The sequence below is a fragment of the Gavia stellata genome, chromosome 7 (assembly GCF_030936135.1).
Source record: "Gavia stellata isolate bGavSte3 chromosome 7, bGavSte3.hap2, whole genome shotgun sequence".
Classification (NCBI taxonomy): domain Eukaryota; kingdom Metazoa; phylum Chordata; class Aves; order Gaviiformes; family Gaviidae; genus Gavia; species Gavia stellata.
This window is the reverse complement of record NC_082600.1, coordinates 29,599,666-29,613,191: the sequence shown is the minus strand read 5'-3', so window position 1 is coordinate 29,613,191 and position 13,526 is coordinate 29,599,666. Positions and strand designations below refer to the sequence as shown.

The 13,526-nt window shown below is 42.0% G+C and overlaps 1 protein-coding gene across 1 annotated transcript in view; it reads right to left on the bottom strand.

Moving 5' to 3' along the window:
• BAZ1A (bromodomain adjacent to zinc finger domain 1A) overlaps window positions 1–12,753 on the bottom strand; it is a 65,343-nt gene extending 52,590 nt beyond the window's left edge. The window contains 2 exon segments of the mRNA XM_059819266.1: window positions 5,101–5,379; window positions 12,641–12,753. Of these exon segments, the coding sequence (XP_059675249.1) occupies window positions 5,101–5,379; window positions 12,641–12,753 (392 nt within the window).
• Window positions 12,754–13,526: the final 773 nt, after the last annotated feature.

Sequence of the window (13,526 nt, the reverse complement as noted above, 5' to 3'; positions counted from 1 at the left end):
TGACAGAGATGAAAACAGTATGCAAATCTTTTAATTGGCCTAATGCAGTGGTTAATCCACTATGACTAGTCCTAAAGCACTGGGACACCAGCCAAAAAATTGATGAGTTAAAAAAAAGAAGTTTCACTTACAGACAAGGTTGCTCCATGATTATCTACATTTCCTACAGTTTGGCAATGGTCAACATCAGATCATTTAGAGCAGAGAAAGGATGTTAACCTACACCTAATGTATGATCACATACAGCAATCTTCCTAACAGAGAACGTCATCTACTACTTCTGTAAACAGATTCATTTTAAAACACTACATTCTCTCAAAGCATTCTGATGTTGCCTGCTCACAAACATTAGGCAAGTATTCTTTTGCAGTGGTGTCATCTAGTGGTCAAATTCGATGAAAAAAAAAAGACATTCCTTTTTTATATCTGTATGATACGTTCTGTATGATTTCTTCCTTCTTATACACTACCTTTAAGCAATCTATTTTAGTCTGCAGGTGGTTGACTTTTTAATTAAGTTCCATACTAATTGTTGGACAACAACTGGTTGTCCCCCACCCTCTGTGGAGAAGGGAAGGCATCATCACATAAGCTATTTTTAAGGGCGGGGGAGGGGGAGCTGAAGAGCTAGTAGACTTGTTCAACCTAAAACCTCAGATCTCTTCACTGCTCAAGTCAGACTGCAAGCTTCCAGATTAATTAACTAATTATCACCCTGCTCATTTCTATACCCTAATAAAGACAGCCATTATATCTTGTGATAGCGTCCAGTCTCAGAACACTGATGATAAATCACAACTGGTTGTTCACACATGCTTTAAATCTAGTTTTTCCTCTGACAAATTAAAATAATTTAAAAAAGCACACTCCTGACTTCAAGGAGAAAGGAACAGATCCTACAGGTGAGTGAGTTACACAGTTGTAGGTTTTATTTGGTGTGTCTGAGGCATTCACTGAAGTTATTTCAGGTAGACCTTCCATAGTGTTTTATTATTGGTACTTAAAACTTGTGAAATTGATTTTCAACATCTTGGCATTTGAAGTCAGTTACCCAAAAGTTGGAACTAAGACAGCAACAAATGGACAGGTTACCACAAGAGATGCCATTCCTTGTGGAAAAACAAAAGGCCAACTAGTATCATATGGGTCTTAAACTTTCAGTTCTGAAGAGCAAATATAGGAAACAATTCCAGCGATGTGGTCAACATTTTTCCTCTGCTTCAATAAAGTGTGAGCTAAAACATTAGCTGCTTATTTTACATCTTAACTGACCATGGCCAACATGAAATATTGCTCTAATTTCCCCCCCCAACAAAATCTCGAATAATTTCCATGCCTTTTCTAATAAATTACTTTCCATAAATAGCAATTTGACATTCTAAATAACAGTACTTACAGTGTCGGCTGTTTTCAATTCCGTGGAAACTCAAACTTAATCTCAGATTAAGTTTTCTGTCTATATGATATGATGTTTCTGACTGGTGTTTCAAATACTAATTTTGTCTTTCATGAAGGCAGTACTAGGAAAACGTTACACAACTCCTACAGTTCTTTAACTGGGAATCCAAGCACCTCATGTTTTAAAGCATAGTACAGCTGCCACTTTGGAGAAAAGTCAGCCCCAGTTTGGCCAGAAAAGCTGGACACATACAAACCAAAAAAGCTGGCGATTTTTAATCAATACATCATCTGAAAGAGTTAAAGAGCAAGCAGAATTATCTCCTTGTTGCTTCTACTGGATTACCAAATGGCATGCACCATTTTCAGAGACTGCCTGAACAAGCCACATCATAGGACTGGGGGGGCTTTCTCTGCAATTTCTTTCTGGTTGATAAGGGCTGTTAAGACACCAGGCATACCAAAACAACAGGAAGACAGAGTATCTCCCAAAGTCTCGAAGTTCCTCCTGCCAGACCTCAGCAACAAGGCGGAAGCAGCCAAATTCAAAACTGAGCAGCACAACAAAAGGCTAGAAACCACAAGAGCCTGATAGGGACATAAGATCAGAAAAAGCCATGGGGCGTCAGATTGTGCAACAACCAGAACACACAGGTTGGATACAAGAACCACCAGTCTCCAAAAAAAATCATCTGCTGCCTAGCCTCTGCACAAAGCACTTGTCCTCTTACTCTTTCTAGATACCTGTCCATTGCTTACAATACTATAGACTATTTCATATGCGCAAGATAAAAACATTTACATTAAGCCAAAATGCTAACTCTTCTAGTGTTTGGGTTCCCTCACATTTACTTTGTTCAAAATCTAGAAAGCTGCATCAAAGCAATCTGTCCTACAAGAATATTACCTGTGCAAAGTTAGGAACTACAAAATATTAATACTTAAATTGCTTGAGCAACCCCTGGTTACACACGCATTATGTTGTAGGCTTCACGTTAAATGATGCAGGGAGCTCTGATAACAAATGATCCTGCTGACATTACATGTGAAAAAAACTAAACGCAGTGAAGGAGTTTACAACACCACGACACAACTGAGTTTTCACAATCTGCCAAATTCTGTTGGTCTCATAGGATGCTATTACACCATAGATAGACTGTGACCATTTTTGCTAGAAAAGATCACAAAAACATCACTGCACAAGACAGACACACAAATTGCTCTGTTGAACAGCCGTGTTATTTACAAGTAACATGAGTCGGTATACTTAATCCCCAATGTAGTACTTCAAAATATAGGTCAAAGTCAACTGTTAATTGGGCAGAAGAATAACTATGCCTCACCTCCCCCCAACTTTGTATTTTTAATTATGTATTTCTAAGCATAAAACCCCCTCTGCACTACCATGTTATTTGCACTGTTTCCTGTATTTAGTATTCAAGGTCTGAACTAGCTCCCTGCTATACATTTGTCTGGAGTATCAGTGGCATACAATTAGCTAAGACAAATTTTTCGTGCTTCATTTTACCAGACACCAGTTTACACCTATGCAATTTTAAAACATACAGATTAATTTTTGATGGAAATAGATTTTATCTGAATCTTCAGTATTTTGAATTATATCTAGCCCACCCCAAAGGCTTAAGAAATTTAGCTTATATCCTGTTGATATATTGATCTGTGAAAGTAGAGCATAAACGCAAAATTGTTAGATATGTATCTCAACACATTTTTGAATAACTAAGAAGATTTAATTAAAGGCTGGTAAAAAAAGTATAGCACTATCTTCATGAGATAGAATCATATCACAACTTTATCTGAAGAGAATTTAGCTTGCATGGTTAAGTAGAAACCATTTTGTTACGGCAAACTTAAAAGCCTATTTATGATGGTCTAAAAAGAAAAGTGAAATGGATTCTGAATTTCAAGAGACGACGAAACAGGACAGACTTGTATTTATTGCATATAATTCTACTTTTCATTTATGCTTTGAAAAGCTGAGATGCACATGCATAGGTATTTTAACAAAGAGTTTAGAAAAGTAAGAGAAGACAGGAGGGTTGTTCTTGGGGAAAAGTTCTTTTTGCCTTTAGTTTGGAAACTTGACAGTATCGTCAAAGATAGACAGCAAAGGCATTTCATTGAGCAAATGAAAGCCAACAGCTGAACCACACTCACAGTTCATAATATTCAGGTTTCCAGTTAAGAAAAAAAAAATTATTCTCTAAGCAAAATCACTGTAATACTAGTGGTAACCTGGCTTTAGTCATTAGACAAGTATAAAGATGAGAAAGATATAAACAAACTTTGGCTATAGGTTTTCTGTACAGAAAGCAGCAACTCTACTGAAGTTGTTCTTGCCCCGGCTTTGCAGACTGGGACTTCCCCGCTCTACTCCTTTCAACCAGTGAAGAGATGGAAAGTTTCTCTATTAAGCACTGACCTTATGTACATACCCATACAAATTTCATTACAACTTATCTCCTGCAGCACATCAACAGATTTTTCTTTCTGGTGTAGTACAAAATTTGCCTTAAATAAGATCTGGATCAGTCACTAAAAAACTCATACAGAATAACTATGTTCTCCAATGACCACTTTGAACCAGCCCACTCCTATCACCCAGTATACACTCCAAGACCTCAGGCTACCCACAGAAGCCAATAGGTTGTGCTCTGTCTACTCTGCAGTGTAAGCTGGCACCTTCCTCCTGAAAAAAGGAAAACAGAACAACCCCACAAGCAAACAACAACAACAAAAAAAAAAACAGCAACAGCTGACCCCACAAAGGCTTTAACACACATTCTGCAGGTATTTCCAAGTTAAGCATGTTTAAGTCTTTCCTGTTTTAAACCTCAGTTAGGTGAAACTGCAAACTCATTTAGAGAAAACACGGACCTTCTCTCGTCTTCTCCCAGAAGCTGCTTTAAAGAAAGACTTAAGCTAGCTACATGTTGTAAAACAACTTATTTATACTACAGAGCATATGTACCAATGATATGAGAAAGAAAGTATCTGAAGCTCTAAATTCTTCCAAGGTTTTAATCAGTCTAAGGTAACAATAAGAACGCTTGCAATATATACATCCATATAAAAGTAAACATAACACTGACTGGAAAAAACCCATCACAATAAATCCCAGATAATCACCTATTACAAACATTTTATGATTAATTCCCAACTTCTCTGAAAATGCAGTCACAATTTTCGCCACTACCTAAAAAGCAAAAATCCAACTTTCATCGATTCTTTAAGCTTTCAATAGTTCTGCCATTCCGAGTACACAAAACACTATGTGATCAATTATATTCTGGATGATTTCATCAAAACTTTCACAGTTTCACCTAGTTTCTAATTAAATCTCATCCTACAAACAACCCAACCTTCTCACTCCAGGGGACTGACACTCCTTTGCAAATCCACCACATGGACCAAAAAACTGCCGTGTCAAGACCCAAGAGAGCTGTCCTGCCTCCACAGCTGCTTCTAAGCTAAGGAAAGAGATACCAAGCCCAGCAATACAATCCTACTCTTAATTAAAGTAGGGAGGAGCAGTAACAGTATCATGAGCTTAAGCATCACACCTCACTTCAGGCATGTTTGATGGAGTTTATTATCCTGATCTTTGGTTTTAAAAAGTGCACACAAAACCCACACGCACCAAATAAAAAGAAATACATATTTATTTTTAAATACACTTACCTTGCACCATTGTTTCTAACTACTTCCACTGTTTCACCAACAAAATACCGATCCTTGACATAAGCAAAGATTTCATCACAGATCTCATGAAGTCGGGAGCGATGGGTAAGGGTGGCCAAGTAGAGAACTGGAATGATGAGTGCCTCTGGAAAACTTTGAAGATTATGTCTGGCTTTTCTCTCCGATTCTAGTGCTTCCTGATATGTGAGTCCTGGTTTACCTGTGACAGCACAGCTCCACACAAGGCTGTTGCACAGAATGGTACGTTCAAAAAAATCACTGAAAAGACAAGAGGGTGGGGAGAAAGAAAACAGTTGAGTTCTGACTAGCGTTTTCAATTTGCTCACTATTAACACAGCAGCAAATTTCTTTTACAAGCCTGAAATGCAAAGGCAGCTCTACTCCTGTACAGGTTGTAGATAATCAAGGGTTATTGACTACTTTTTAGCCATGGCATGGTAAATTCCTATAGTAAAACCAAAGTCTCCTCTCACTACAGACTACAGTAACAGTATCAAGACCTAGAAGTGCTGCAAACAAATATTCACATATAAGAAGCCTTATGCATAAGAATAATCACAGTGAGTTTAATAGGTGTCATATCCTCCTCACATCCCCCACACTTTCACAAATATTTGCAAGAGGAGGGTCTAAAACTGTACAAACATAAAATAACCTTAAGATCACAGAAACATGTTGAAACTTGAACAAGTTTCAGATTTTGAGTGCCCTAGCTCAGAAATTAAAAGATGGGAGAGGTAAAAAAATTAATGTCAAGTAGTTCTCTGAATAGTTTTTATTCCTTCACTGTTTGCACTGCTCTTAGAAGCAGCATTAAACTATTTTTTCCTACAGATTCTTCTCTTCCCTTGTTCCATTAGCAAATACTGATTCTCCTCCCTCCCTGTATTTCCAGTTAATGCTAAAATTACATTGTTGTTATTGCTTGCTTACTAGTTATTATATTGGAATCAAGAAAGAAGAGCTTTCGTTAGTATCTGTCAATTTTTAACAGCTATCAGAAAAACAGCAGTTTGTTAAAACACTTTCTAGATGAAGTAGATGATGTAGCAATTCACAAAACCATGTTAAAACATATCATATACTATGGATTAGTGACTGGACAGCAGAGCAATCTTTCAATACACCCCAGTTCAAACAACGTTTTTTATTTGCCTTCCTTTAAAAATCTTAATGGACTAAGTATACAACACACAACATGACAAATTGAGTTTTGTTTTGCCTTGTATCAATTCAACATAGCTATTTCAAGGCAGACACACAGTCCCTTCAGAACGCTGCATACTACATGAGATACCTATACTGAAGTTTCATTCCTCAAAAAAAAATTACGCTGCACAGTGTTCCCATTTTTAAAAGGGCTGAACTGTTCAAATTATTTCTAGTAATAGGCTTAGAGAATTGGACAGTTCACACTTCAAGTTTTTTCTTGCAAGCTCTCTGCAAACTCAAGCTGGCAAACGTGCATCAGTTAGACTGATGCAGATGATGTTCACTGCAATGGACAGATGAACCATAACATTTTGTAAATGAAAATGGAAATTCCAGATTGAGGACAATGGAGAGTCCTGGATCAGATAATCCTTTCTCTATGAGCACAGGATTCCTCTGAGTGAGAGAAAGACACTTTTTATAAAGAACATCAGCTGAAAGAAAGGGAAAAGGACAGAAGAGGAAGAGATATATTATCTGAATAATATTTAATAGCTACAAAATTTCAGGTTTTTACATCACCTGCATCTATTTAATATATTCAACAATACATAGGTCTAACACTCCTAAGTAATAATTTGGGTATGCTTACTTTAAACAAGAAAAGGAGAAGAACAAAGGACGGAGAATGAGAGAAATTATTCTTCAATATATGAAGAATGGATGGCAGTCAGTCATTCTTTGTGCATAGGACAGAATATTCCTTTTTTTTTTTTTTGCTGTCAACCATGGTGAATCAGTATCTTATAGAATAGTTACTTAAACATTTTAAAGAACAGGTTAGACAAAAATCTGGGGGGTTATTGTTTTTTGGGGGGTTTTTTTTTGCGTTGGTTGTTGGTTTTTTTTTTAGGTGAGGGAATACATAAAACATGATCTCTTCAGGTCTATTCCTGCCCTACATTTCAATACTTCTGTATTAGATTCACAGTAATTTTTAGTAGTCTTACTGACTTCAATGGATAAAGAAACATTTACTCAAATCTTCATGCAGCTGTGTGTCTCTACACATATCTTTGTGTCTCACTTGCCAAATATGTTCTTGGTAATTATCTTCAGCCAGGAGAGAGAAAACCACCCTAAGAGTTATTAAAAAAATGTACTAGAACATAATTTTCAAAAATTATGAAAGTAAAGGGGGGCGGGGGGGGGAGAGAGAGCAGAGAAAAAGGGAGAGACTGAGGTTGACACTGACAGTGTCCCTTTAAGAGCTGCTGTTATTCTTTGTGAGGGGACACCGGGCAGTCATGCTGTTTAAAGCAACAGCATTGAACTTACAGGGAAAAAAAAAACACAACCCCACACAAACCCATCTCTAAAAATTTTTAATCCATGATTATTACAAGTGCAAAATTCTAAGATTACTTTAACTGAAACATATTTGAGGAAAACATTTTTCCATTTGCATACAAGAGTAGTTTGTGTATCTAGTTTCATTCTCCCTCATTTCCTCTTTTGTTTTGTGTGGCTTTTTCCCCTGTGAACTTACAGAGAAGGAAAAAAATTGTGCAAAAAAAATTACATTTGATTTTGAAAGCATTATTTGTCTTTAGCTAGTCATTACCTATAGCACATCAAAACCATATGTGGCTTAGTCTGTTAACACAGTTTTATTGCGATGTTTTAATGATCTCACTTTAACTTGGTTTGAGAGAGAGGAGAAAACAAAATCCCAACAGTGTAACATTAGATGTTATTTGTACAACTCTTTCTGTCCCTGCCTCTCTCTGGTGCACATCAGTTATCAAAAAAGATCTACAAAGAGCAGACAGAACAGCTACCAAACCAAGGGAACCGTAGCAGCAGCGATACTCTTTACTTAAAGAGTAATAATGCACTTGATCATATTTTACATACAACTTCAATTCACAACAGCAAGTGCATCTGCTGCTACATCACATCTGAAGCCTTATCTACATCTTTATCTAGGGTATTACTTTGTCTTTGGGGTTTCCTCACTGGTTCAAGACCTCTGTAACTCTTGACAACATGGAGAAGGAAGTTCATACAAAACACATCCACAAAGCTCACTTGCATGGTCCCATCTGCCTGTGACAAGTCAAATGGGACTGCAGCACCCTGGTGAAGATGTTCACATCAGCTCAACTACTCGAGGAGCAAGGACTAAAAAAACCTAGTTGTCTTTGTAGTAGTAATTAATGCTGAGTTCTCAGCTGGATGTCTTTTTTCATTTACATTATATAGTTAGTTTTCCATGCAAGGCAAGGTAAACAGCAAAATTATCAGCAAATCATTGAGAAGTAGTTTAACACTGCTACTTGGTAGGTATTTGAGAGGAGGCAGTTCATTAACAGAAGCTAGAAATAAATTACTTGCAGTCCAGCCTAGAGATGACAGATGCCTTTTGCCTGAACTAACCAAGTATTCCCAAGTTCTACTGTATTTTTACTGTGTTTCAAGAACATGTTTGTTTCAAACTATTTACTTTCATTTTCTTAGCATATATTAAAAACAAGTTGGGGGGTGTTCTTTTTATAAACAGAAGAATTATATATCCGAGAATGAAAAGATGAGAAAGGCATGTTAAGCAAGTGACATTTAAGAGAGAGGAAAAAGCAGGCAAAAAAAAAAAATCTATGGAATCACTAATTTGTAATAACTTATTTTTAATCCTGAAGCCCCTATAGGCCTCTAATATATAATCTATTTAGTCTATGGTAGGAGCATAATCACGGAAGACCAACTCTGCCATTATGGATCACAAAAGCGTTCTTGCACTCTGCCTTGTCTCCAGAAGTGGTCAATAAAACATATTACAAAATAATGCACAAAAGAAACAAACAAACAAACAATGAGAAAGATAGATTTCTTCCTTAATATTTACAGGTTAATTATGCATTAAGGAATATTTCAAGTTAGGAGTTTTCCTTCAACAAAACAGAAAAATCCACCTAATTTAACTAAGGACACTTTAAAAAGTCTTTTGAACAGATCTCTTTTTGACTGTAACCAAGAATTCCACAAGCCAATCTATAAAGAAGTTTCAATAAGTTTTGAAGATGCAAAACTGTTCTTTATCCCCCGTGTTTTAGAATGAGGAACATTCCTACCACTGTATCTATGCTACTCATTTTCTTTTTCAGGCTGTCTTCACAAGAAAGACTTCCCATACTTTAATAGTAGCTTTCACTGCACATCTGTATCAGCTATTAACTTTCACAGACAAGGTGTCAAAAGATTGTTGGTAACATCCCACTATTTTAATGTGTCTCTTATGCATCCATGCACCTCGCGCATCCCCACACTTGCTTTGCCAACTATTACTATGGCTCCAGAGACTCTTTTGTGGGTCTGTTCCTCTAACCCGAAGTAGAGCCAAGTATGAAGAACATCAGTTCCCCCAGTTCCTGTTACTCCTGATAAATACAATCAAACACTGCCACCTCACTGCACCCCCTTTTAAAGAGTTACAAAATTATGCGATGGTATTTCAGATTAAAAAGGAAATACATTCTTAATAGGAAAGTCACTTTACAAAATACTAGTCTTGCCAAATTCTACTCACATTAGCATAATGATTTCTTATATAGCGAAGAGAAATACTAATGTATGATTTGTATTCATTTCTACTAAAGCTGCCATGGGCATGAAAGAAGCTTTTCAACACTAAGTTTGTGCTCTGTAAAAAAACCGAAACCACAAAAAAACAACAAAAACCAAACAAGAAAACAACTTAAGTCTCAACCATTTGTAGTAATTAAAAATGTTCATATAGTTGAGGAAGGGGGTGAATTCAGGTTACCATATGTATCTATACAGACCATTTGAGATCTAGTCAGACTCTAATTTTTAAATTCTCCCCTCAAAAAATTCAAGTTGCTATTGCAAAAGTAGATTCAGAGAAGCCTGATTTAGACAATGGTTTTCTTTCACGAAACAGCTAATACAATTTTTTAAAAGTGGGCCCTCCCATCCCTATTAATGTAATCACCCTTGCTTAGGCAAAGAAATGGGTAATGTTTTCAGAAGACATTAGCTATTTGAAGCATCACTTTGCAACCAGCAGAGACAAGGATCAGTATCCTTAAAACTTGCTGAAGGATGACCCTATGTTCTCCGGTAGATTATGCCACAAACAACTAACATTAATCTAAACTTACTCATACATGCCAGGACACCTTGCTAAGTAAAAAATACTGAACTTTTCAATCCAAAGCACCAATTTTACCCAACCTAACAAAAAAGCCAGAAGAGAATTAAAAAACAAAAAAAAACCCACCACACCAAAAAACCCCACCCCACATACACAAAAAAACAAGCATAGCAGAGTTTTCTGCAGTTTTCCCAAATACTATTCTAAGCCCTGACCTCTGAGCTAACCACCGACTGACATTTCTAGGGATTGCCTGTGTGAACACAAGTCTAAATTTATCCCTTAATTCGTGAACTTTGGTTAACTGGAATTTGGTCTTTCATACTTTTTCTTAGTGACAACATCGTTGCAGTGTAAAAAAGCCTGTCAGAGTACTGAGAATATTCACCAAACCCTGTGAGAGCAGAAAGATGTTTAAAAGGATACTTTTCATGCTGAAATTTTAGCAAAACTACAGGTACCTGAAATGTATTTCAGTGCTCTGTCAACAAATACATGAGAGTCATCTAATTATGCGATAATAATAATTGTAACCAGAAAAGCAGCTTTCAAAATATTGGAAGCTGAGGGAGGGGGACTTAATTCCTACAGAAACAGGAGGCTGTTGGCTCTTGCTCGTTCGGTTCTTATATGCCCTATAACAAAAACACTCCATACAAAACTTCCAACAAAATATTCAACACCCCCTGTCTCCCCCAGAGTATATCATCCAGGAAATAGTAAGGCATTACCCTCCAAAGTTACCTAATCCAACTTCTTTAAAATTTTATTAGGTGAAGTGTATTTGAGTAAGAAAAAACAAGTCTAAACATGAAAAAGATTTAGGTGTGCTCTAATTTCATATGCTGCAAATGAGAAGTATTTCAGATTTAATCTCATTAGCCTGCACATCTTTAAAAAAAAATAAAAAATGAGACAACAGTTTGGATGCAGGGGCCTTTTTCTAGGCGGGGATGGTGCTGGATCAGACAGGGGGTGAAAACACATCTATTTATCAGCTTCTGAAAAACGTCTCGCTAAATACTTTCTATCCATTGTTCTTTAAAGCAATAAAGTAAGTGGCAGCAAGTTCGGCACTACCCGTGCAATACACCTTCAGCGGTTAACGACAATTTCACAATTTCCATCGGTCTCTTTACACACAGAGAAAGAAAAAAAAAAAAAAAGAAAAACGAGGGAAAAAGGAAAGGAAGGAAGGGACGGGAGAAGGGAGAAAAACCTCACGAGAGAGAGAGATCCTGAGGGGACAGGTGTGCCCGCTCGGTTTCAGGCCGGTTTAACCGCCGCGGTGCCGCCCGGCCGGGCAGGGAGGGCTCCGGCTGTGGGACCCGCGCCCCACCGGACAGGTGCAGCGACCCCCCGCGCCGGGGCCGCGCTTGCCCCGCGGCCGGGCCCGCCAGCCATTTCCAACCGGGTCAGAGACGGCGGCTTCCCCCAGAGACGGGGCGAGCGCGGCCCTGGGCGGCGCAGCGGCTGCGACACCCCGGCCCGGCGGAGGGCCAGCAACAAGGGGTTAACCACGGCGGGAACCGGCCGGGGAGCCGAGCCCGGCGGAGCCACCCCCCGCCCCCCCCCCCGGCCGCTACCGCAACAATAGGGCGGCCGGCACATGCCGAGCGGGCGGCCCCGCTGCCCCGCGGCGCCGGCTGAACCCGGGCCCGGCGCGGCCCCTTCCGCGGGGCGGCCTAGTGCCGTCCGTCGCCGACACGCGGCTGCCGGCGGGGGCGGAGGGGAGGGGGAGAGCCCGGGCCCGGCAGACGCTCGTTACCGCCCGCCGCCTCCCACACGCTCAACTTTCACTTCCCCGGCGAGGGCAGGGGCGAGGGCGACACTAGGGAAGGAGCGGGGGGGGGGGGCGGTGAGGAAGGAGCCGGCTCCCCTCCTTCCCCGCGAGGGGAGGGGGCCGCGGGATACCCCCGCCGCGGAGCAGGGATTCCCCCTGCCCCGGGCGAGAGAGAGAGATCCGCCCTCTCCCCCCACCCCCCTCGGGAGGGCACGGGCTCGGCGCCAGCCGCGCCCCCCCTCACCCCCACCGGCAGGGCTCCCCGCGGCGCTGCCGGGGAATCCCCTCCCCTCCCCGCGCGCCCAGGTGTCAGCCGTTCGGGGGTTAAACCGCTGCCTGCCCGCCGCCGGAGGACGAGGGGGGACAAGACGGACACACGGACGGACACAGGCACGGGGGTTGTCTCTTACTCGTAGTCCCTGAAGATCTCGTTAGTGACCCTGCAGTAGAAAACGCGCTCGTCCGGCCGAAGGTCCGCGGGGGGCTTCTCCCTCACGAAAGGCTTTCGGTGCAGCAGCGGCATCGCCCCAGTCCGCGCTTCCTGCCCCGGGACCCGCTTCGAGGGGGAAGGAAAGAAAAAAAAAAAAAAAAAAAACAAACACGGAGGGAAGGAGTGAGGGAGTGCGGGCAGCGGCTCCCCCCCGCCCGGGGAGGAGGGAGCGGGCCCGGCGTGTCCCTCCCCCCGGGGGAGCCGGAGAAGGAGCGGGAGAAAGCGCCGGCGGCGCGGCGGCCTTTTGTGTGCCTGACACGCCGCTGCCTGCCTGGAACTGCGCGCGGAGCGAACGGCGGATCCTTCCACCCGCCTCCGCCTCCCTCTGCCTCACAATGGGGCCATGACGCCGAGCGGCGGGCGGAGGCGGCGCCCCCCGCCCCAGCCGCGCAACGTGCTCGGCTCGGGGATACCCCGGCCGCCGCCGCCGCCGCGCTTTGTCTCCTCCGGCGCCCCTGCCCCGGGGTCACCCCCTTCCCCCGCCTCTGACCCACACACGCCGGGCCGGACACCAACTTCCACTCCCCCGCCGCCGCCGCCGCCTCCGCCTCCTCCTCCTCCCCACAAAGCAAACACCCAGGAGGGGCAGCGCCGACCACTTATCTCCCTTCCTTCCCTTCCTGCTGGGACGCTGCTAATGGGGGTCCTCGCCCTTCCCTTCCCGCGTCTCGCCCCGGCCCGGCCGCCGCCGGGCTCCGCGGCCGCGGGATAACGCGGCAGCGGCGCGGGGGGCTGCCCGCCCTCCGGCCTGCCGCAGCGGGGGGCTCCGGGGGGGGTCCCTCCCCTCTCGCCCACCTGGTGTGGCT